The sequence below is a fragment of the Fusarium odoratissimum genome (genome assembly GCF_000260195.1).
Source record: "Fusarium odoratissimum NRRL 54006 unplaced genomic scaffold supercont1.11, whole genome shotgun sequence".
NCBI classification, from domain to species: Eukaryota; Fungi; Ascomycota; class Sordariomycetes; order Hypocreales; family Nectriaceae; genus Fusarium; species Fusarium odoratissimum.
The window spans coordinates 174,025-196,393 of record NW_022158697.1 but is presented as its reverse complement, the minus strand read 5'-3'; the positions used below and the strand labels follow the sequence as shown (position 1 = coordinate 196,393).

The 22,369-nt window shown below is 46.2% G+C and overlaps 9 protein-coding genes across 9 annotated transcripts; 5 read left to right on the top strand and 4 right to left on the bottom strand.

Annotated features, from left to right (window-relative positions):
- Positions 1 to 24: 24 nt before the first annotated feature.
- FOIG_07492 (uncharacterized protein) lies at positions 25 to 1,507 on the top strand (the record flags this gene model as incomplete). The annotated part of the gene is made up of 1 exon (XM_031207067.1): positions 25 to 1,507. The coding sequence occupies one exon, from the start codon at positions 25 to 27 to the stop codon at positions 1,366 to 1,368; it is 1,344 nt and encodes a 447-aa protein (XP_031062600.1). The 3' UTR covers positions 1,369 to 1,507.
- Positions 1,508 to 1,569: 62 nt separating this feature from the next.
- On the bottom strand, positions 1,570 to 2,568 carry FOIG_07491 (uncharacterized protein; the record flags this gene model as incomplete). Its single annotated transcript, XM_031207066.1, has 1 exon — positions 1,570 to 2,568. One exon carries the CDS (start codon positions 2,566 to 2,568, stop codon positions 1,570 to 1,572), a length of 999 nt encoding a protein of 332 aa, XP_031062599.1.
- A 515-nt stretch (positions 2,569 to 3,083) lies between these two features.
- Positions 3,084 to 5,512, top strand: FOIG_07490 (uncharacterized protein). Its single transcript, XM_031207065.1, has 2 exons — positions 3,084 to 3,210; positions 3,265 to 5,512. The coding sequence occupies exons 1-2, from the start codon at positions 3,123 to 3,125 to the stop codon at positions 4,167 to 4,169; spliced, it is 993 nt and encodes a 330-aa protein (XP_031062598.1). The 5' UTR covers positions 3,084 to 3,122; the 3' UTR covers positions 4,170 to 5,512.
- On the bottom strand, positions 4,168 to 5,533 carry FOIG_07489 (uncharacterized protein). The gene has a single exon (XM_031207064.1). The coding sequence runs from the start codon at positions 5,377 to 5,379 to the stop codon at positions 4,282 to 4,284; it is 1,098 nt and encodes a 365-aa protein (XP_031062597.1). The 5' UTR covers positions 5,380 to 5,533; the 3' UTR covers positions 4,168 to 4,281.
- A 1,143-nt stretch (positions 5,534 to 6,676) lies between these two features.
- On the bottom strand, positions 6,677 to 6,922 carry FOIG_07488 (uncharacterized protein; the record flags this gene model as incomplete). The annotated part of the gene is made up of 2 exons (XM_031207063.1): positions 6,677 to 6,814; positions 6,878 to 6,922. The coding sequence occupies 2 exons, from the start codon at positions 6,920 to 6,922 to the stop codon at positions 6,677 to 6,679; spliced, it is 183 nt and encodes a 60-aa protein (XP_031062596.1).
- A 1,252-nt stretch (positions 6,923 to 8,174) lies between these two features.
- On the top strand, positions 8,175 to 8,920 carry FOIG_07487 (uncharacterized protein). The gene has a single exon (XM_031207062.1). It carries the CDS (start codon positions 8,207 to 8,209, stop codon positions 8,732 to 8,734), a length of 528 nt encoding a protein of 175 aa, XP_031062595.1. The 5' UTR covers positions 8,175 to 8,206; the 3' UTR covers positions 8,735 to 8,920.
- A 1,005-nt stretch (positions 8,921 to 9,925) lies between these two features.
- On the top strand, positions 9,926 to 11,243 carry FOIG_07486 (uncharacterized protein). The gene is made up of 2 exons (XM_031207061.1): positions 9,926 to 10,348; positions 10,402 to 11,243. Exons 1-2 carry the CDS (start codon positions 10,105 to 10,107, stop codon positions 10,983 to 10,985), a joined length of 828 nt encoding a protein of 275 aa, XP_031062594.1. The 5' UTR covers positions 9,926 to 10,104; the 3' UTR covers positions 10,986 to 11,243.
- Positions 11,244 to 15,024: 3,781 nt separating this feature from the next.
- Positions 15,025 to 15,893, bottom strand: FOIG_07485 (uncharacterized protein; the record flags this gene model as incomplete). Its single annotated transcript, XM_031207060.1, has 2 exons — positions 15,293 to 15,893; positions 15,025 to 15,237 (listed from the first exon to the last, which is right to left on the bottom strand). The coding sequence occupies exons 1-2, from the start codon at positions 15,803 to 15,805 to the stop codon at positions 15,025 to 15,027; spliced, it is 726 nt and encodes a 241-aa protein (XP_031062593.1). The 5' UTR covers positions 15,806 to 15,893.
- Positions 15,894 to 19,679: 3,786 nt separating this feature from the next.
- Positions 19,680 to 21,816, top strand: FOIG_07484 (uncharacterized protein; the record flags this gene model as incomplete). Its single annotated transcript, XM_031207059.1, has 3 exons — positions 19,680 to 19,860; positions 19,908 to 20,610; positions 20,661 to 21,816. The coding sequence occupies exons 1-3, from the start codon at positions 19,707 to 19,709 to the stop codon at positions 21,814 to 21,816; spliced, it is 2,013 nt and encodes a 670-aa protein (XP_031062592.1). The 5' UTR covers positions 19,680 to 19,706.
- Between the last annotated feature and the right edge of the window lie 553 nt (positions 21,817 to 22,369).

Here is a 22,369-nt window from a genome sequence, read left to right as displayed (position 1 = left end):
ATTCTCACAAAGCGCCTCGCATACATGGTATCGTCAAGACAAAGATCCTGCTCGGCTTGTGTCCGGGGTAAAAGGCGGTGCGACCTCGGATTTCCGCATTGCGGACGATGTCTTTCAAGGCGGGTCACTTGTGTGTATGCTTGGATGTCACCTGAAGACGCGCAAGAGGTGGCTGAGAGCTCCGAAGTGATTGTTTGGAATGATCAAACCGACAGTACCGGAACCTCTCATTCCGATCACGCTTCATCCCCACCAGAAGTTCGCCCAGGAAACTGTGATGTTTCCTTATTCCCAACTCCCATAACCCTTCCCCCGCCCCTGGTGCCGCTCATAGAGGAGATTTCCGGCCAAGGAAGAACCATATCACTATTTACCCCAGACCCTTATCCTCAGTCCACGAACCAGTCATATCCAAATACAGACTTGAATGCACAAACACTCTACCCTGCAACTACAATCGGCACTTCTTTGGTACCGTCATGGGGTCCAAAGACTAGTTCCGTATATGCAGGCAATGCTTTCAAAGAACGTGCAGAGTATGCTGCAAGTCGACTGGTCCATCAGGTCAAGAGCTTTGCGGAATCGGGACAAACGTCCTTTATCCACTATTCTCAAATCAGCAGCTCCACTGCATTGCGAGACGCTTTCGCTGCTTGCTCTTTGTATACAACATGCAACTCGGTCAATGCCTCTCTGGTTGCATCGGAGATTGCACGACGAGCAGAGCTACTCATAAAGGCTACGGATACAGCAATCGCTTTGAGTCCTCCGAGCCCTTACTCAACCATGAATCTTGACCTCCTGCCCTCCATACAGGCCATCCTTATATACCAGTCCATGCGGCTATTCTCAGACGACAGCTCACAAAAGATACAAGCTGAGCAAAACGCCAAGTCACTCGCCAGATGGGTTGATATCTTACAAGTACAGACGGCGGATGCTTCTTCGATACTTTCAAAGTCTGGTCATAGTTGGAAAGATTGGGTTCGAGCAGAGAGCGTCCAGCGAACCATGATATTTGCAGATCTTCTGGGCAGCATTTACACTTTTCTCGAATTCGGCTGGTACCATCCCAGTTCGACGATTGCCAAGTTAAGCTTTGCAGGACAAGAAGCTATTTGGAACGCAAGATCAATGTCAGAGTGGCATGAAGCCAGGAAGCAGAAAGCCTGGCTGAGGGTGGAGATGTCGAGATTTCGTGACAGTATCAAGGGGGCTTCTTTGAACCAGATTGATGAGTTGGGAATCATCATTTTGGTCAGTTATGAGGGTGTTGAGGTATTGAGAGAGTGGGCTGGTGATGACAAAAGTCTACTTGAGAAGTGGGGGTTAAGGTCTGGTGCTGACATGTTCTCTTGGCCGAATTAATTTACCATTTACGGCATTGCCAGTTTGCGTTGTTTAATACCAGATCAAGAGACATTCAATTACATAGTTATCGAATCTATAGAAGACTAAGCGCGAGGTTCCTCATCACCTTCCCTGAATACCATCTGTAAAGTCTAGCATAGCCAGCCAACGGTCACCCCAAACCGGCACAGATAACTCTTCTACCTGGATCCTATAGGCCTACTCATCATCCTCCAATCCCACTAGCTTCAAAGAGTCCTTCCACAGCCTTGCTGCCTTCTCGACATCGTATGCGTACGAAGCATACGTAGGTGTGATCATCTTGTCCTCTCCACCGACACTGGGCTTTGCCACATCGCAGTCGGCAAGGTACTTGCCACCATCATGCTTCCAAGCCTCACCAACAGCCGCCCACACCGTCGTGGCAGCTCCTTGCTCGACACTCTTCATTGTGGGATAGATATGTTCCATGCCTTTGAAAGCGTCGGGGGGCATGTGCCTAGTCAATCCAGTGGAAATGATACCTGGGTGAACACTAGTGGCGTGTAGGTGCTTTGCACCATAGCGGCGCTCGATCTCATTGGCCATGTAGATGTTTGCTGTCTTGGATTGGGCGTAAGCGACGTTGGCATCGTAGTCGCCGTGCTCAAAGGCGTAGTTATCAGAGTCGTTGATGCCGTGGATGTTATGGCTAGAAGACGAAAGAACCACAACGCGTGAGGGGAGGTCAGGCGAGGCAGCAGCAAGGAGTGCAGGCTTGAGAAGTTGGAAGAAGAGGAAGTGAGATAGGTGATTGGTGCCGAACTGGAGCTCATGACCATCGGCTGTGAAGCGAAGGTCAGGAATAGCCATGATACCAGCATTGTTGATGAGGCAGTGGATCTTGGAGGCCTTGTTCAAAATAGCAGCAGCGGCAGCGCGGACAGATGCAAGCGATCCCTGATCCATCTGGAATAGTTCCATACGGGAGGGGTCGAAGATGCCATCCAAGGCAGCCTTGGCCTTGTCGAGGTCGCGGGCTGTGAGGTAGAGAGTCGCTCCAGTCGCGGCGATGGCGCGGACAGTTTCGATACCAATTCCAGAGGATGTGCCGGTGATGACGAAGATTTGGCCCTGTCGTTTTTCCTCGAGACCTTCGTCTTTGATGATTTGGAGGGCTGTTGGGCGAGCATCGCCTGGGCCTTTGGTGTTGGCGTGGACAGCGGTGTAGCAAGACATGGTTGGTTGCAGATATAGAAAGCGAGCTGAATATTCTGTTGTAGTCGTTACTTAAACTGAGAGTTGTGTGAAATTGAGAACAAATGTTGAGGCTGGATGGAAGTAAAGTATTGAACATTATATACTCTCATTGTTGAAACATAATTGCAGTGTTTTATTATAGACTATTGCCAGTCCGGACTACATCGCGGAGAATAACTTACAAATCGCCATCCTATGGGGTCAAAACACTACAGACAGTATTATCACAGCCAACTAAAGATAAAGTCTGAGAAACATGTATCGTGATTATTCAGTATCGAACTGTAGGGTGAGCTGGTGTACCTGGCTGATGACATTCCTGCCTTTTCAGGTCTAGCCCGTCCCACCGAATTTCCAGGGAGCGAATGTGGGTCTGATGACAGTTTATCCTTATCCAGTTTAGCTTGCGGGACTCGACAGTCGGCATGCGCCGCTAGCGCAGGCGGAGCATTTTCTCGCCGAAGGAACTCGGCCGCCAATTTCATCGCCTTCTTCTTATTACATTTCCAAGTCGATAAACGCATCGCCTTGACATGGAATTCAGAGATAATTACTCCGCAATTGCCGAGGCGAATAAGCAGCGAAGAAAGCTGCAGAACCGGAAGAACCAGAGAGCCCGTCGTGAGTTGTCCCTTTGGCCAGAAATAACCGGGAGGTGCTCATTACTTCATTTAGGACAACGAATTAAGGGTAAAGACTTTGGGATAGATCAAGTGTCGAGTTCATTTGAGGTCAGGCGCTGGCGCGTTGATGAAGTTGATGATGGCTGTCCCCAAGACACAGATACAGACCCAACTGCCGTGTCCATAAACTACCATCCGTCTTGCACACTACCCTCCACTACCAAGAGCGTCACTGCCGTTCAAGCACCATCATCCACAGATCAGATCGATCAAGTCATGACCATACACTCAACCCCCCAGCCCATCAACATAAACTTTCCCCTTCCTTCCGACCAGCTCCTCCATCTCATCCAGTTCAACGTCTACCGCGCCTTCATCTCCATCAAACGCACTATCAATACAATATCACTAGACCCAACAACCTGTCCCGTCTTTGGCCCCTGCTTGGACGACACAACCCGCTACCCCCCAAACCCCAATATCCCTTCCTCTCTCGCCCCTACTATACTACAACAAACTCAATACCATTTCCCCTGGATCAACATCATGCCGTTCGCCCGCCTCCGCGACAATCTTATCCGACGCGAAGGCCGCTTCGACAATTTCGAATTATGGCGGGATCTCGTTGGCGATCTTATGAGCTATACAGCAGCTCCTTGGCAGCGAGGAACACCGTTTAGCTTCTCTGCCAGTACCCCCGAGACGGAACAGCCACGGGGGTTCATGTTGGAGAATTACATAGATACGGACGAACTTACGGCCGGACGCAATGGACTCATTATTTGGGGTGAGCCGCACGACATGCAGAGTTGGGAGGCTACACCTGGCTTTCTTACTAAGTGGTCATGGGCGGTCGAGGGGTGTGAAGAGCTGGTTGAAGTTAGTGATCGTTGGAGGATAAGAAGAGGGGCGGAGCCTATGCGTCTGCCGACGTCGGTATTGGGGACAAATGCCTAATAATGACTTTGTACTTTGTAAATTTGAAGAAGAGTAAAATAAATTAAAACACAGCTAATTACGTATGAATCTAGTCACCCCAGTACTATGAGAGCTTAAAATGTTGAATTTGTTACTCTCCTATATTAAACCTGACCACCTGCTTGCCTCCTGCTACCTGACCTGCCCGCAATTTATCCAGTCCCTCAAGCACACCATCAAAACCGTTCTTGAGTTCAATCGTCGGGATAGGTTTCAGGAGATGAGTAATTCGTGGTAGACTTTCATAAAAGCGAACAAGGGCCGCACGATCTTGCGGCCTGGCTTCAAACTTGGGTCCAATTGGCGGTAACCACTGAAAGGCATGCCCCATAGCCGTATACGACATGACAAGGTCGTAAGTTACACCAGGAGTGCTAGATTTACCATTCGGCAGAAGCGTAACCACCTTACCGCCACTGGGCTTGAGCACCGCGGCGCAGATGGATGTTGATTTGCCCTCGGAGAAACAATCCACCGCCTTTGTGATCTTGGGGTACTCTTTGATGATGTCTTCTGCGACGGAGGGTGAATTGTAGTCGAATACGACATCGGCGCCGTATTGCTTTACTAGCTGGAATGAACGGGGCGAGGCAGTTGTGACTACTGTGTACCCAGCTGCCTTTGCAAGCTGGATATGGTATAGGCCTGCACTTGTTGCTCCGGCGTAAATGAAGATGGCTTCATTCTTGGGAGTAGCAGGTTTAGTATCGACGAAAGGGATCCCGTGATGGACATTGAGGACCAGCATGGCTGTCACAGCAGAGACTCCATATGTAGTTGCGTCTGTATCACTGATGTCATCGGGGACTCTCCAGGCCAGATCCGCATCAATCTTCAAGTACTCTGCGAAGGCGCCTTTGTCAGGATATAAACCGCCGTGAACAGCGCCAGCGACACGATCGCCGACCTTCCACCTATCTCTGACAGAGTCACCGACTTGATGAACGACGCCTGCGTAATCACATCCGATGATCGAGTTGGTGGGAGAGATAATGTCGAGATGCTTGAAGTCGGTAGGGTTCAGGGCTACAGCTTTGACTTTCACGAGGATTTCGTTGGAGGAGATGGTGGGAATGGGTACATCGTCCTGGACACGGCCACCCTGGCCTCCGATGGCCTTTGCGCGTGTGGCGTTGATGAGTCGTGTGACGATGCTGCGATTAGAGACTAGAGCTTTCATAGTAGTCATGATGATAATAAAGATTTAGAATAAAAAGACGTAGAACTTAATAGTACTGATCGTGGGTTTTAATGAGTACCATTTAACCTATTTATTAGAGTTGGAAGCAAAACGCATTTATCAACCCCCCGTGGAGTATGACGGTGTTGTTGAGTAATCAGCTATGTACACCTTTTTAGGTTCAAGCCACTGCCGAATTGACCTTTTCCCGCCTCTGATCTCCTGTTCGCGGAGCAACTATCTCGCCGAGACAAGAACGCTAGTATTAAAGTTGGTCCGGGTCCACGTCCGTCCTAGCGGACTTTCGGGTCCGTAAACGGTGTCTTGAATAAAGCAGCCGGCCCTTGAAAGGAAGAAAGCAGTTGGTGTAGAGAAGCTTGCAGCCGTTTCTATCAACCTTGGCAGTCTCCTCGAAGTAAAATTTATAGCCATCCTCGTTGTGGTCCGCTTTGACTGATTTAATCATACGCTATTTGGTGTAGTAGCGTTTCTCCCTGTCAAGTCGCAAGCATAAATAAGGCCTTCCCAATGCTTACAAAGCAGCCTTCTTATAACCAAGTTCCTTTTTACTTACATCATAATAAAAGTAATTTCTGCAAACTTGCAATACACCTTGAGTATCCTTGAGCCGTTGTATCTCCTGTAGAAAAGCTACATAATAGATCTCCGCTGGAATTGACCGCGACTCACCATTAAGCCGGTAGATATGGGTCGATAGAACTTGACCACTCCGCCTACGACACATCCCTCCCTCAAATACCATCTACACTTGCTGATAGTGTGGCACGCACAGTAGAGGGTCACATAAGAGAGGGTTAAAAGCGCCTTGATTCTATGCTAGAAGGGGGCCGGCAGTGCTCCTTATATACCAATGGAGCGTTGATCCATAGGTGACCAAGCGAACCAATCGGGCCAAACCCACCTTTTCACAGATAGGGCCTCATTACCAACCATCAAGAACCTCGGATTCTTCTTCACGCCATCTTCGTTTCGCGTCTTGAGCACCTCCATGTCCCAAGCCGCCCAGACGAAACCTCCGTGAATGAATTCCGCCTCGGAACTTGCCGCCCACACAGCGAAGTTTCCCGCAAGGTTCTCTTTCACAGGATTAGGATTTCATCATGTAAAGCTCATTCAAGTGCTTACCGTCATCCCAAGGGTGTAATTGTGATCTATTCAGCTACCTGCGCCATTGGGCGATCTCACCCTACGCTGTCTTAGTGTCATCCCAAGGATATGTGGTATCGTTCATGCCACTCGCCGCGGCAAGTTCATTGAAGATGATGCCGGGATTGAAAATAGATATCTACATTTCTTTCGACCCAACCTCAAGCGCCAGCCGTCGAAGACAGTCTGTACCAGCAAGCTTCGTGATGCCATATGACGGACAGTCAGTTGCGTAATGCCTCATGTAGGTCACGCAAGTACTGAGACTAATCAAGGCCTGATTAGTTAGTATACTATACAGGTAAGTGCCGATTCGATCACTGCCATGTTATATTCTTACTTTGCGTGCCTGAATCTCCTGAGCCTCCTGACCATAGAACCTCATGTTGAAGTCAATGGTTGCGCGTGTGTTTGTTTCAAAGTCTTCCCAGACTTCGTCACGTCCGGCTTCCAACAAAGGTTTGCTTCTACCCAATGATGCCGCGCTGAGGACTAGTGTTTCGACGTGTATCCCATCATCTTTGAGCCCCTGCCAGAGCGCAGCAGTAGACCTTTTGACAGTTTTTGCACTTGTGGTATGGGCGATCTGCGTTTCCGTTGCGATTTGATGATCGGGTGACCAGGCGTCGGCTAGGATTGTTGCAGACGAAACAAACTGTGGGGTGCGATGGCGCCGGAGCGAGGGGAAAATTGAAAGTATTGGACGATACAGTAGTCTATGTGCAGAATTAGTATCTAGGTCGGTAGACCAGAGAGAAAGTTAATAGGGGCTCTCATACTATACTAGAAACATAATTTCATGTATCAGCAGGCTTTGATGGTTTTGTTTGATGTTATACCTCCAACCCGAACGGTGAGAAGATTGAAGCTGGAGCAATGGGTTTATATGGGCCATTGGAGGCCAACCAGGCTCTATAACCAGCGGATAATGTGACACGTAGAACCCTACCCATGTAACGTGCTTAGTAGTTGGAGTGATTGGATACATTGTTGCAGTAGACTTCCTGTAGGAGGCCTCAACAAATGCGGGAGGCCTACCATTCCAAACCTCGCACAAAGAGGAAAAGCCAAGATTGAAGAATTCACAACACCGATCCTCCGAGTATTCAGACAGCTCCTAGCCTACAAATTTCTCAGCTCCAACATTGAGCCCATTGCAAACACCAATCATCACCCATCAGAATGGAGGCTGTTCACCCGACAGCATGCGCCAACTGCGGGATGCAGGCAACCATGCGGTGCGCTGGATGCATAGATGCGCCAAATTACCATCCTGGAGATTCCAATACAGTTGTCTACTGTAGTCGAGACTGTCAAACAAAGCATTGGACTGACCACAAAAGCCATTGCCGTGTTATGAAGCAACGAAAGAAATTGTTGAGGGCTGCCATCATACTTCGAGCAGTTTTGTTGACTTATCGGGATCTTCGATATGATATTAACCTCACAAAAATCGAAGCTAAAGACGGAACGCTCTATCTTTACCAAAATCAAAGAATAGCTACCTCTCATATCAAATGGAGACTTTTTCCAGAGCATCTAACCTCCAATGTCCAGCATAGGGAGGCAGCTCTCACTATCAATCAATGCACGACGGCCACCGCGCTATTAAGTCGTCTTACCAGAAAGCTTCTCGAAGGCGAGTCACTTGGGATAAGAATAACATACTATGAAGCCTTTCTTACATTCGCCAGGAGTTCCCTCGACTATCGAGGTATTGGATATCCGTATCGGAAAGCCACTACTTCCACCGAAGCTGATTCCTGGCCCTGACCTAAGTAACTGCCCGCACACGGTGATCAAAGTTGGACTCTTATCTACGACAGAGTCGTGGATAGTTGACACAGCAGGGTGTCAGTATGGATTTCAGGAGGTTCTGGTTCCATTCAACAAATACATTGCAGATAAAGCATGCCAAGTAGTAAGGGAGCCCACGATATATAATTGGACCGAAACGAAAGACCTGGATTATTTCTCCACGCTGCCTTTCATGAACAAGTCACGAGCCCAAAAGCAGGATCGGGAAGTGGAACGAAAGGCCCGGTTGCACTTTGCAGACTTTGTTGACAGACATGTCAGCGCCGATATACTGGATGGTTCTGCTTCGGAGTTTAGCAATAAGCTTGACAGTTTGGTTGATAGGTTGAAGATACACATGCTGAGTTTTGGGGGATCTCAAAATGGAACTCAGGCTTGATAGTTATGCCTTTTATACGGCTTTCGGATCACTTTGAAACAGTAATTCAGATATATGCTACTTTACTGGCCTAATGACTTGGGGCTTAATGACAGATTGGGATTGGATGGTTGTATATGCACAAACTTTGGTAGAAAATACTATATTAAAAACAAGTCTAATACAAGAATCAGTCAATGCTGGCCATGTAAGACACGAATAAAAACGCGGTGAATTCTATATTTAACAGTTTGAAAATTGACTTTAGCCAGGGCGGTGCTAAAGGACTAACTGCAGACATAAGCTGCAAAGACTGGCAAGAAGGATAGAGTTCAAAGTCTCATAGACAAATTATTAGAGGGAGGATTATTCTAGACAAGATACGCAAGGGAATATATTCATGTAAGTATGGATGTAACTATAGGTTGCCCAGTGGATCAATGTGATGTTTACCAAAAGGAGAATTTGTTGTCTGAGCAAGGTTGGCCGATAGTTTTCGGCCTCCAATCTTGGCATTGATTGACCGTCTTTTACAATTTCCTTTTTGAGATTGGACTAATGAGAAACTCACTTTATGCTTTAACAAGAGTAGCATATCAAAATAATTGTATTGACAGATCGGGCTCTGAATGTTCCTATGTGCCTTCAGCAATGTTTTCTTGAATTATGGGAATACCCCTTTCTGGATGTCAGTTTCGGCGTATCTGCTTCGCCTATCAGCTTTAATTTAAGAGCTTCCAGATTTAGGAAAGTACAGAACCTCCGAGTTTCACTGCCTTGTCTTGTGACCGTGCTCAGAGCTGTTGGTTGTTGTGTTGTTGGTTGTGGTTGTCCCACTTTTGCATGCAGCTAGGCAAATCAGGAAACATATTACCCGGCAGGAAATGGGGAGTAGGTTTGGATCAGGCATTTTAATGATTCAACTATAGAAGACTCTTTTGGTCTGTATTCATAAAAAGGTGGTCGGGAAACTCTGTCTAGTGTGAACGAGACTTGGTAGCTTTGTGATTCAAGTTAACTCTTCCTCCCTCTTAGATTGGCGTCAAATCACATCATCATTTACCCTAGTAGATGAGCAGGTAGCTAGGCCGCAGCTAATCCTTTTCTGGGCTACTACTGCATGATAACGGAGATGACGATACTGATTCATTCAAACATCCATGTCAGTGTTGGCTCGGACTTTCGGATCACTGGAGCCATATATGGAGGCCATGTACTCCAGGCATGTGCAAAGCTGCTCCTTCTATTGTTGGGTGCAAGGGAGGAATATCTCCTTTGGCAGTGCAATTGAATTCGACTTTAAGGCGGCGGCCCGCCTCGAACAGCAATAAGATTGCTTTTAGAACTATTTATTTTTCAATCAGCTCAGAGAACTACCTGAATTTTATGCAATGGCTCTTCTTACAATAATTAGCCCAGTGCTTACACTGCTCGCTACCTTGGGGTCATGCTACTCCAAATTCGCCCGTCCTCCAGAATGGGACCCAGAACAAGATGTCGATGGAGACATGGTACTCAACCAACACTACAACACAGGAGATAAGATTCCGATTCTCTATGAGACAAACTTGAAAAGTACCGAACTCTGGATTTGGCAAGTTCTGGACGACATCGAGGCTGGTGCTCAGTTAAAAGGTAGGATGTGAAAAGTCTCGTGCCTATGTTGGTTCACTGATTTGGCAATACAGAAACAGAAACTTATTGGCAGGCTCAGTACGATATTGCAGATGTATTAAGCAATAACGAGGACTCTGTTTACTATTTCGAGTTATATCAACCTGACGATAAAGCTCGACTGGCTAAATCTCAGTATGTCAATGTTAGCGCGCCGAGGCGCGACAAGACCGAAACTGTCACTGTATCAGTATCTATGTCAAAGACCTTGGCATTCTCGACACAAGCATCTACACTGCAAACATCGATAAATTCAGCCAGTGATACCGATACTGAGCCAACCGATTCATCCTCGAGCGATGAAACCGATTCGTCTTCAGAGACAAAGTCAGGCCCTGGACTATCTTCGGCAGCGACTGGAGGCGTGGCCGCTGGTGCGACGATTGGTGGACTTTTGATCTTTGGGGGTATTGGATGGTTGGCTTGGAGGAGGCTTGCGAGGAAGAAGCAAGATAGGCCAATCTCTGAACTTCCTGCTGATCTTCCTCAACAGTATCAGCCTGACACTTCTCAGACCAAAGCTGAGCTAACAGGAGACCCTGGCACATATCCTCCAGGCTATGCAAGAAGCCCCTCGGGGATCCACGAAGCACCATAAGCACTGGTCCAAGGTGGTAATTTTATACAGGAATCAAGGTTAAGGAGTAGTAACAAATATTTGATTAATATTCAATAAATCTTATAAGAAGCTATTAGGAAATACGGTGTACATGCGTTGGAGAAGACTACAGAAACCTATTACAACCTAGCGATTAAAATATTGGCCACACCACATTTATACAAGCATAAGAGAGACGCAGGATATATCCCGGTGTATAGTCAGGGCTTAGTGAGGTTGAGATAACTATCCTCAGAAAGAGTCTCTTCTTGTGTTTCGAAGTACAGGTAACGGTGCAATACAGTCCGTCTTGGATCTCCATCTAACTACCGTCATACGATCATCTGATGTTTTGGCATAAGTCCATCTATATTACACCTGAACGCCGAGCAAACCTGGACATCTTTCTTACAGCGATTCTATCCAAGTTACTTATAAACAAATTAATACCCTATGAAACGAACCAGGCGCAGAGAAGATAAGTAATCCGCATGGGACTACAGTCGCTTGATTCCGACCCAACGGATGGGCGAATGTCCCTGACCTCTACGAGCTCATGAGCACTGACCCGGCGTCCCAGTCGGTCAGTTGGCGATAATTGGTTAATGAGGCAGGTGGAGAATATACATCTTGAGATTGACTGCGGCATAATAACTGGCACTTCTTTCATGCCATTTATAAAATTCGGCTAGGCCTAGTATGCTTACTACTTGCCCTAGAAAGCGAGTAAAGAGCAGCATTTGGGAGGATGGTCTTTTGTAGTCTTGGTAGTGCTGGCGGAGCTTTTTCTGGGGTGCTGGAAGTGAGGATTGTAAACACGGTGGTTTTTAGATCGGGCTAAGTTTTAGTGGCCATGATATTTCGTTGTTCTAGCGTTTCTTAACTTGTTGATGATATTAAGACTTTTTTGTTTCTCCAATGTGCTCAATTTTGTGGATAATATTGCACTTACTTGTACGTACTCATGGCCTCCCTCTTACACCAGCTTCTTCGCCGGGCTTTTCGCTGTGGGGAACAGATGAGCAAGGAAACCAACTATACTTCAAACCGAGACGTTTCTTTAGAGGTAGAGCACAGAGAAAGACGACTTGTGCCGTAAGTAAATGGTTAAGAAGAACGGAAGCTTTCTAATACCGTAGGTTTCAAGGTCGTCAGTTTTCATATCGTTGGTGCGAAGATGAAATCAGACTGACATGTGCTCCCTCGATATCAAGCTTCGTGGCTACCAGCAGAATGTATTAGCGCTCTAACATATTGATGGCTGATAGAATTGCATTCTACGTCTTTAATACACCGGTACTCCCAGGTTCAAAAATGAGCAAGGGTATAATGCAGCTCTCGGTGAGCGACTTCTTCTCTGTTGCAGCTGCTGTAACAATGTTTTGGCATTAGCCGCTTATCTACAGATCTCATCATTACTTTGCTATCTCTTATGGTCTTTGTTAGTCATCTCTTTCAGTTTCTAAACCTCCATTCTAGTATTAAACCCAGCATTCAAAGCCTTCCTATCGATGACATTAGGTTCACCCAGCTTTACCGCTCCAAGCACGAGTGCTAGATGAGCTAAATTGCATATAGATTGAACTGAAGGCTTGTGGATAAAAATATCTTTTAAATGAGCCACTGAAATCTGCCAGACTAGCCGCACCGATGTTGTATTTTCGTGCTGCCCATGGCGCTATGATTGCAGTTATAATCGTGATCTGCAGGGGCAAGAAGCTAGCTGGGCTTGGGATTGGTGACCTGTCATTTCTCGTTCATGTAATCGGCCATAAACTTGCAGTATCACTACCTTGGCCCGCATTATCAAATCGTGGATTGGCCCTCGCGAGCCCGACAATTTATCAATGATTCTTGATAAAGATGTAAACGCAACCAACAATAGCGCTACTGTTATGCAGCAAAATCGCTAGTACCAACTACTTCACCCCTGCTTGAGAATACTGGCGTCTTATTCCTTTGAGCGGGATTAACTATAACCTTTGTTGCGGCGAGTCTGCGACGGGAAACTTGAGCAGCGAAACCCGCTTCCGCCTATGATATCCTTGATTCATACTCGCTAACCGCACGTGTATTTCATTTCATCCTGGTATAGGAATCTCAATGGTCTAAAGAGAAATCCCTTCGCACATTTATACGCCTTTGAAATCATCAAGAGCGCAAAGTTCATCAAGAAGGCAGATTTCATCATCAATCTAAAGTTCATGAAGAACGGAAAATTGAAGAGATTGGAACAGGGAATTGTCTACGTGCGGTCCTGCTGAATAACCTCCGTTGGTATGCTGCCTGAAGTGTGTTTATGAGAGTGTTATTTTGAGTTGATAGACCTGATAGCTGATGCTTGCATCGTGCGCCTTACTCGTGAATAACCTCCAGCGACTAATCTAATTAGTCAGTGTGTGTTTTGGGAAGAAGCCAACACAGGCAGACATACAGCCGCCACGGGTCGCCTAGCATCGGTCCACTAATTCGTTTGAGTATCTTTCGAAATCATCTTAAAGTTGGCGAGGCTCGGCCTTTTGGAACGGTGCTGAGCGGGTTGCCAGTTTCTGCCATTCCAGTTCATCAGGGTACTTACTGCTGAATGAAGAATCTAGTGTCATATTAAATTTACCAGACCTCTTCAACCAGATAGCTTTAGCAGTTACTCTTCCTATTAAGGTGACTAAAAACTACCCCTGGACAGCCATAGCCTTGAGGCGTTATCTAATACAGATAAGCGAATCCAGGCTGCGTATCACAAGTAACCATTAATAAATAAATATCCTGCAAACGCTCACCTTTCGAAGCCTCCGTTGTTCGCTGGCTATCAAGACCAATTCAAGCTCGGGTCATTTGCTGGTGGAGACGCCGAAATGAGGACACATATCTTTGTATCGTATTACGCTGCATTGTACCCTGACTGATGTCTTTTGGCTCGATATGTAGGGTCTTGACTGTTGCACGCAACAGCTAACTTCTGTAGTAGGATCAAGAGATTCCCACTACCTGAAGAACACTAATAATCTATAGACGCAGCTCAAAGAGCAGATATACCTATACCTTAAGGTCGCTGTTTCTTTGTTCTTCTATTAAGAGCAAATAGTTTTATAAGCATAAGTTAGATAGATAAACTAATATCTTTCTTACTATCTTATTATATCCCCTTAGAAAAAGCATTAACTAGGATATGCTCTGCAGAGAGATCATGTAAGGATTTATTCCTACTTAAAAGCCTATGTTATTATATATATTTTATAAAAGAGACTTATCAAAATTGGTTTCTCTGTAGTATATCTACTCCTTATTAGATTAGAATATTACTTAAAATACAGATTGCCGTAATTACTACAGCTGCCTTATGCCTAACATCAGTACCCTCATTGAGTGTCAGTCGCTGGATTCCGTCGATAGTACCATGAGAGATACTTCAAAGCATCTTTCTCGCACACAGGCTCTCATCGTCTACATAAGTATTTGCCTCTTTGACGGAGACATTAATGCACGCGCCCGAGCCGAACAAGGACTGGATGTCCTGATGCCCTGGGGACACCAATTGATCCAAAGTGCCTCTTCTTGTAGTGGTTTTCCATAACCCTGGAACATATTGAACAGTGGAAATTCTGTTTCTGGCGAGCCTACACCTACGACACATCTCACACCCTGCCTCGATGGCAATCTCGATTCATTCTGGCGTTCCTGGGCCTACGCTGAGTCCATTCGGCGCACGTACCTCATAGTTGTACTACTAGTGACTATATACTCGACACTCAAGACTGGCTAGTCCGGCTGCCCGGGAGGTGTTACCTGTACGGGTGACGAGGGTTTATGGGATGCCACGTCAGCTCACGCCTGGAAAAGAGTTATGAAAGGAGTTAATGAGAAAGCCGTCGGATTCATACCAGTCTTTAGTCATCGAATGGGCGATGTACTCGCAAGTAGGAAACCAGGTGACGTTGATGACTTTATATGCACACTTTTGGCTGTCACGTTTGGACGAGAAAGGTTGGAGGGATGGGGAACTTTGTACAAAGCCTGAGCTAATGTAAAACTACCAGATCTAAGCTCCAGAAGCTGACCTAATAAACGATTTAAACTCATCCATGTTTCGCGTCTGTACATAAACCGAGCCAGGGCCAGTGAACCGGCATACCAGACCTTCACCGGTCTTCAATCCAGTCATAGCTCCTCCACCAGCCTTTTCGATGGAGTACTTGCAGCTCCAAGCCACCAGATGACCGTTATCAACAATGTGTTCCTCCCCAGGTCGAAGCTATTTTTTAAAACAATTAGCAGTGTCAGGTAGTAACATGCTGAGGGAATCTTACATCCAGGCGATCGACAGCACCAAAGCTCGTCAGCCACATAATGCCTTGACCCTCAATACGGAAGACAAAGAGATCCTCTCCCGAGAACAAAGCCTTGCCGACCCCCTGTGTTTCTCTCTTTTTCGTAACCTCAGAAGTGCAAGCAAGGAAAGCGTCTCTGCCGATGGTCCAAGACTGATGACCATCAACGTGCAACGTGATAATATCGCCAAAAAGCGTCGGGCCAAGCGCAATACGTCCTGGGCCGGTGTACGTCGACTCAAACAAGTTGCCGCCCGTGAAGAGCTTTCCTAGAGAGAACTTGGACTTTCCGGTTAACTCGATAGAGCCAGACATGTGAATCATGGCGCCTGACTTGGAGCGCACCACGGCTCCTTGCTGAAGATCCACGTTGAGAACGGCGTTGGTGTCGCGGTGAGCGATGCTGTAGGTACCGCCTGGAAAGGCACCGCTGTCATTGCTTGCGTGTTGCATCGCTTGTTGATGCTGCGCGTATCCTTGTTGGTGAGCCATGGCGATGTATTGAAAGGTAGAAGCTTCAAATTAAGAGATGATGAGGGATGAAGATGTGGAAGATAACAGGTGTCAGATTTTATTTATATTCTTTTGGCTCTGCTGACATTGATCTAATCTTTTCCCAGCAGTGACATAACGTTCGGTACTTCAGTAAAATGGAGAGGCTCAGCTCTGCTGATCATGGTGAGACTTGGCCTGTTTAGGCAAGTCGGTATTCAAATGTGCCTTGTCTTATCCTTCTCAGGACTAGAACAAAAAGCAAGCACGGCGGTTCCGTGCAGGGATCTTTGACAAGAAATCAGCCTTATGTTCCTTAAATCCCTGAACCATCCCTGTACTCTGTTTAATGATTCGTGGTGAGTTGAAATACCGTATGAACTTACGAAATTGAGTAGCGCCTGTGGGTATCTTAATTCCTGTCTTTGGTGCTTTTATTGGTTCAAAGGAAAATCAACGATCTGACATTTTGCCATTGGTCAAATGGCCACAGTAGCTTGGATCCACAGGCGCTACTCAATTTCGTGAGTTTGCACGGTAACTATTATATAAGTCTGGTCAGTTACTTACGCAACTGTAATCACATGAAAATGTCGCTTCTGCAAGCGTGTTTTAGACATGCTCCCGGCTCTCGTACTACTGGTCAAGCTAATCTTCTCAACAAGTACGTGTGAAACAAGACTGCCGTTTGTGCTAGCCGCTTCAGTTGGTGAATTAAATAGCAAGTTTGAGCACCTACGAGGCAGCCCGGTCTTACATACGCCGTCGGGGATTACCCAGCAGTGTTGCATATATGTTCTGGCTCTGTCAATATTGCTTTACTGCCAGTAGCTGTAGCTAGAGAAATTAGGACTAGTTGAGGGATAATGTTATAGGGTGGATTCGTTTAAAGACTATATACTAGCAATAGTATGTCAGTACACCAAGGAACTAAATGCTAGGGACCTTGCTAAGGTGCTGGCTATCTTAATCATAATGCAATGCAGCTTTTAATGTACCACGGCTTGCATACCTTAGTGGATAGACTGCAGAGCAGCAACATAGCCAAAGTCATTGCACCAGAAGTCTCCCTTTCCAGAGCGCTTAGGGAAATAAGCCAATAACATCTTCAGGTCGTCCAGTAGTAGCCACTACTGTATGAGGACGCAGTCCTGAGATCTTCCAGTCCCCATCAATGAGACTGTAGGTGAATTCGACGTATGCGCTAGAATCCATTGACGCTCCTCACCGTTCACTTCCCTGACATGGCGAGCTCGAACCTGCCAGTCCCCCTTTGCCTCGCTCTTGCTGATATGGGTAAAGAGGGACGAGCCGAGAAAATGTTGTGTGTGCACTAGCGATGGTAAGTTAGTATTGATGATTTAACAAGGCGGCTAACTTGCATCGTTTATCACCAAGGCCTCTATCATCAAATGAGTGATCGAATATACTCGCAGGGCTGCTGATAGTGAGTGTCCCGACAGCTGGATAGTCGGTGTAGTTAGCAATAACTTCAGGGGCGGTTATTGCAAGCCATGTCGCTTTGTCCTGTAGACGACTAGAAATCTGGACCAGAAGCATAAGACGCATCTAATACCTTCTGATCCCAGGCATGGGTCCATCTGTAAGACAAGTCGCGGAACTTCCTTTCATCACTGATAGAATATTCTAATAGATTGGCATGATTATCGGATGTTGAGTGAGTGGCAAAGTCGTTTTGCCTGGGAGTGCTAGAGGCAGAGACGCTTAGGTATGCAAGAGCAGTTAAGAGGGCAAATGACACCATGTTTGTTGATAGTAAGAAAGAACGTGGCCTATACGTTTCTTAAAATTATTAAATAAATAAAAAACAGAGAGAAATCGATTTAAGTTATTTATAATCTGGGATAAAAAGACTTTAAATAAGTTCATAAACAACAGTAAAGGCATTAGGTCTAGCCTCTAATTAAAGGACCCACCAACCTAATCGGAGGTCGGATACTAACTTAGAACCTCCGACAACTGCTAAACTGGATATGCAAGATAAGTCGTCGGCTATATTAAGCATATTCTATTAGCAATGCAATTAAATTACGCTTATACTTTATAATTAATTTACCAAGTTTTCATATCCATATCAATCACAGTATAACTACTTGGCCCTAGGGAGGTTATTATATAATGTGTTTAGCATATGCAGCTCCAATTTGCAATTGTAATTGTTGCTATAGTCGGAAGTTCTTTAGCTGTCGCCGATCGGCCTCGTTTGTTCCGTGACCTTTAGTTCGATGATCTTCCGGTTAAATCACACCATGACTCGTTTATTAGTGATATTATCTCATGATCCGACTTGCAGATTGAGGCTTTCTGTTCTCATTGGTTGACTGTAGTATGCATTCAGGTTATGAGAGCGGTTCTTGCAGGGGCACTTAAACTGGTTGGCCAGGAGGTGTCGAAATAATCGAGACTCAGGTAAAGGTGTCCAAAAACAAATGGGACAATAGTGGGGATATAATCGCATAAGTCTGCATGTATCCTTCTGTCACTGGAGCTGCAAATGCTAGTAAAGCTGAGTAGGCTCGGTTCTCGAGCAGTTACCGTTTAGTTTTGCCATGTATATGATCTGCCTAGGTATGACACGAGTCAATACTTAGAGAATATCATGCCTTGAGCCCCTGCATGTATATTGCCATTGTGTTCTATTTATTGTGCTACTTTTTATTATTAGACAGCTACTTTCCCTGTCTTGCGACTGGTCCACTGCTTCCCAGTACTTTTGCTCCCGTTCAGTTACCTCGTTCAGGAATATAAGGCTGGGCAGGCGCTTCTTGCAATTAAAACGAATCTGGATGCATTTTATTATGGGTATTTCCTTACATTTGTTTGTGATATTTCTCTTGAAGCTATTTGCTGGGACAACTGCTGAGCACATAACACTTTCCTCTGTAAATGGCCACATAACAGCCCGCCGATGGTTTTCCGTGCCTCTTGTGTTTGACTAATAATCTTCAGCAGAATGTTTTTATCTTTTTTGAACGCGATGGACAATATAGCCGCACAGGCGACACTTTCACCCGTTTAATTTTGGTAATGCAAGATATGGAAAAGATATGGAATTACTTTGAATTCTTTGTTTTAGGTAGTGCAAGCTTATTCTATATTATCTGACTTCTTCTCTAGGCATTTACATACCTTAGCTAGCTATCTGCCTACATATGTTAAGAAAAAAGCTAACTTGATAATATTAACTTCAAATTCTAAGCTAAAAAAATAATGTAGTCTTCTGTTATTAATAGGACCCTACTATTATACAATAATCTAGATATTAGAATTTTCTAAATTTCAGGCTCCGCGGAGATATTTTTATACAGTTTGTCAGGTGTAACGCTAGCCCCAGAATCTTCTCCCTCGTGCGCGGGGACTTTCATCATGCTCACCCCCCACAAAGCATGGCACATGAGCTAGATACTAGCGTCGGGGCTGACAACACCAAGGACCATCTTTCACGAGGTATATACAAAGAACAAGGTGTATCCTATCGGAGTAGCTGTTTCGCCCACGATAGCCGCTCGCTTGCCTATTTGCCTAGAAAATGTAGATCTGCTGGTAGATCCGCAATGCAGCCTACATGGACGAGTTGGTGAGAGTCAGAACTCACACGAGCTTCGGAGGCTGATTCAACGGATTGCACATGATGTATCAACGGGGAGTTCGAAAGACGATATCTTGGTGTTTATGATCTGATTTGTTTTATCTTTATCTTATTTAGACTGATTCTCTGCTAGAATTGCTTTCCTCTTCATTCTTCTATCCTTGATCTCCCTTGGCCTAGACCCAGATCTAATATCACGAGACTCTTTCCCTCTTTTAGACTTCATTTTTCGGGGAGCTCATCTACTCTGCTTTGACTCATTTCAGCTTCTTGGCTTTGACATCAACGACAATGACGTCTAGTGATGTGTCTATCACCCCTAACAGATGGACCCGTCTGTTCGGAAACAGAGCTTCGAACAATGCAGACTCTACAAGCGATTCTATTGGCCCTGCCAAATGGACCATGGGCATTCTCAATGACAGAGAAACCGTCGAAGTACCCGGTCAGTTCTCCCGCCGTTGATATCCGATAGTATCTTACCCCATTTAGGATCTGTTTTACTCCTCGCAGAAGACCGTAACGAGCCTCTCGGTCTGCGCAACATCCACGCTCGCACATCCCACTCTTCCATCCCCGCTGGCTTCGCCGTAGAACCCCAAACACCAAGACCAGCCGTGGCAAGTAAAAAGAGAACCGACGACGGCACAATCATTCTAGACCCGCAACCTGATGATTCAGCCAACGACCCTCTGAATTGGCCTAGCTGGCGTCGTGATGCAGCGCTATTGTCTCTGGGTTTCTACTGCATGATCGGCGGTGGAATCACCCCCCTTATCGCCGCTGGTTTCACAGACGTTGCGGAAGAGTTCAATGTGTCAGTTGAGAAAGTTGCCTTGACGACGGGTCTTTGCATGACTGGTCTCGGCATTGGAGCCGTTATCGCATCTCCTACTGCTATTCTCTACGGTAAGAGACCGATCTACCTTGCTGGCGCCATCATTTTTATCGGCACTGCCCTTTGGTCTGGCCTTTCGCCTAGCTTCGAGTCATTGTTGGTCGCGCGTGTTTTCCAGGGTATTTCAATAAGTCCGGTAGAATGTTTACCTTCTGCCACTATTGCAGAGATTTTCTTCCTTCACGAGAGGGCTTATCGGATTGGTATTTATACACTTCTACTCCTTGGTGGAAAGAATTTGATCCCGCTTGCCGGAGCTGCCATTATTGGAAAGCTTGGATGGAGGTGGGCGTTCTTGTAAGCCAAGCCTCACCGTTTTGCATTGAAGTACTGCTGACTGTTCAAAGCATCATGGCCATGGTTGTTGCTTTCGCCTTCTGCCTCTTGTTTCTGTTTGTCCCAGAGACATTTTGGGATAGAACTCCGTCGCGAAAGCCATCTCACAAGCCTAGTCTTCTTAGACGCATGTCCTCTCGCAGAGGAGAGCAATTATTGTCAGCCATGGCAGAGGGCAACAAGTCTGATGAAAAGGCTCTGATCCGCTCCACGAGCGAGAACCACAAGCATGTTGGCTTTTCTGCAGACCCAGAGGATCAGTACAAGATCTCTTCAGAGGGAGCTGCGCCCTCGCCAACAGAGAATGAAAAGAACGGCGAACCTTCTGGCTCAGATAAACAACCGGACCCCGAAACGGCCTCTCCTAACTATCCCGTCCCCAGCAACTACACACAAGACCTCCGCCAAAAGCCCGCGCAATCATTTGTCCAGCATATGAAGGTCTTCAACGGCCGTCTCAACAACGATAACTGGTTCAAAGTTATGATACGACCATTCATTCTCCTCGTCTATCCTGCTGTCCTCTGGTCAGCGATCATGTACTCATGCTCCATCGGCTGGCTGATCGTTCTGGCCGAGACGATGGCGATGATCTATCGAGACCCTCATAGGTACAACTTTACAGCCATCCAAACCGGTCTTGTATACCTCGCTCCCTTTATCGGAGCTGTTCTCGGTACAGGCGTGGCCGGTAAAATCAGCGATATCTTGGTACGCTCCATGGCTCGTCGAAATGGAGGCCTATACGAGCCCGAATTCAGACTTATTATGGCTCTCCCTATCTTGATTACAACATGCATGGGACTGATAGGTTTTGGATGGTCCGCCGAGGTCCACGATGAGTGGATTGTGCCAACAATTTTCTTCGGCATTATTTCGTTCGGCTGCTCTTTAGGCTCTACGACATCCATCACCTTCTGCGTGGATAGCTACCGCCAATACGCCGGCGAAGCCCTCGTCACGCTCAATTTCACGAAGAATATTGCACACGGGCTTGTATTTAGTCTTTTTGTGTCTCATTGGCTTGAGAAAGACGGGCCGAAAAGAGTTTTTATGTGGATTGGAATCATTCAGCTTACTATTTGTTTGTTCTCGATACCAATGTATATCTTTGGTAAGCGGGCGCGAATGTGGACTGCAAGGAAGAATCTGATGGAGAAGTGGTAGACTCGGGTCTTGAAATGGGGCAAGATGGGGCCAGATAGGTACTCCATCGTTAAACGAAACCGGTTACTCAAGCTATACGGAGGTATCTCGGACTACCATGCAGCGTGTTTGTAGATCCAATGCTAAAGCAATTGCCAACATTCCCTTCAAACCCGTCTAACTCGACTACCCTGCCCCGCCCGTCAGGAGACGAGATATCAGAAGCAGGTACCAGCCCCTACCAATCCACGATGCTGACATGGTTCACGATGACCTCTCTCTCGTTAAATGGTCAAACACTCTGACTTTCAAAGTTTTCTAAAATTGATGTACGTTCCTCTCTTCTCTACCCGCTAGCTTCTGACGCGTAGTGACAACGACCTGAGAAGTGAAGGAAGTCGATCAGTCAACGAGCTTTTGCTCCGGAAAAGTGAAATAGCCGCAAGGCAGCAATAAGTGGAGAAGCATTTCATCTATAGAATAATATTGGCCTTCTCCTATGACTCGGTGTTTACGAGGTTAAACCGCTTTGAATATATCTCAGTCATTATGCTGCCAACGGAGTGTATCACTA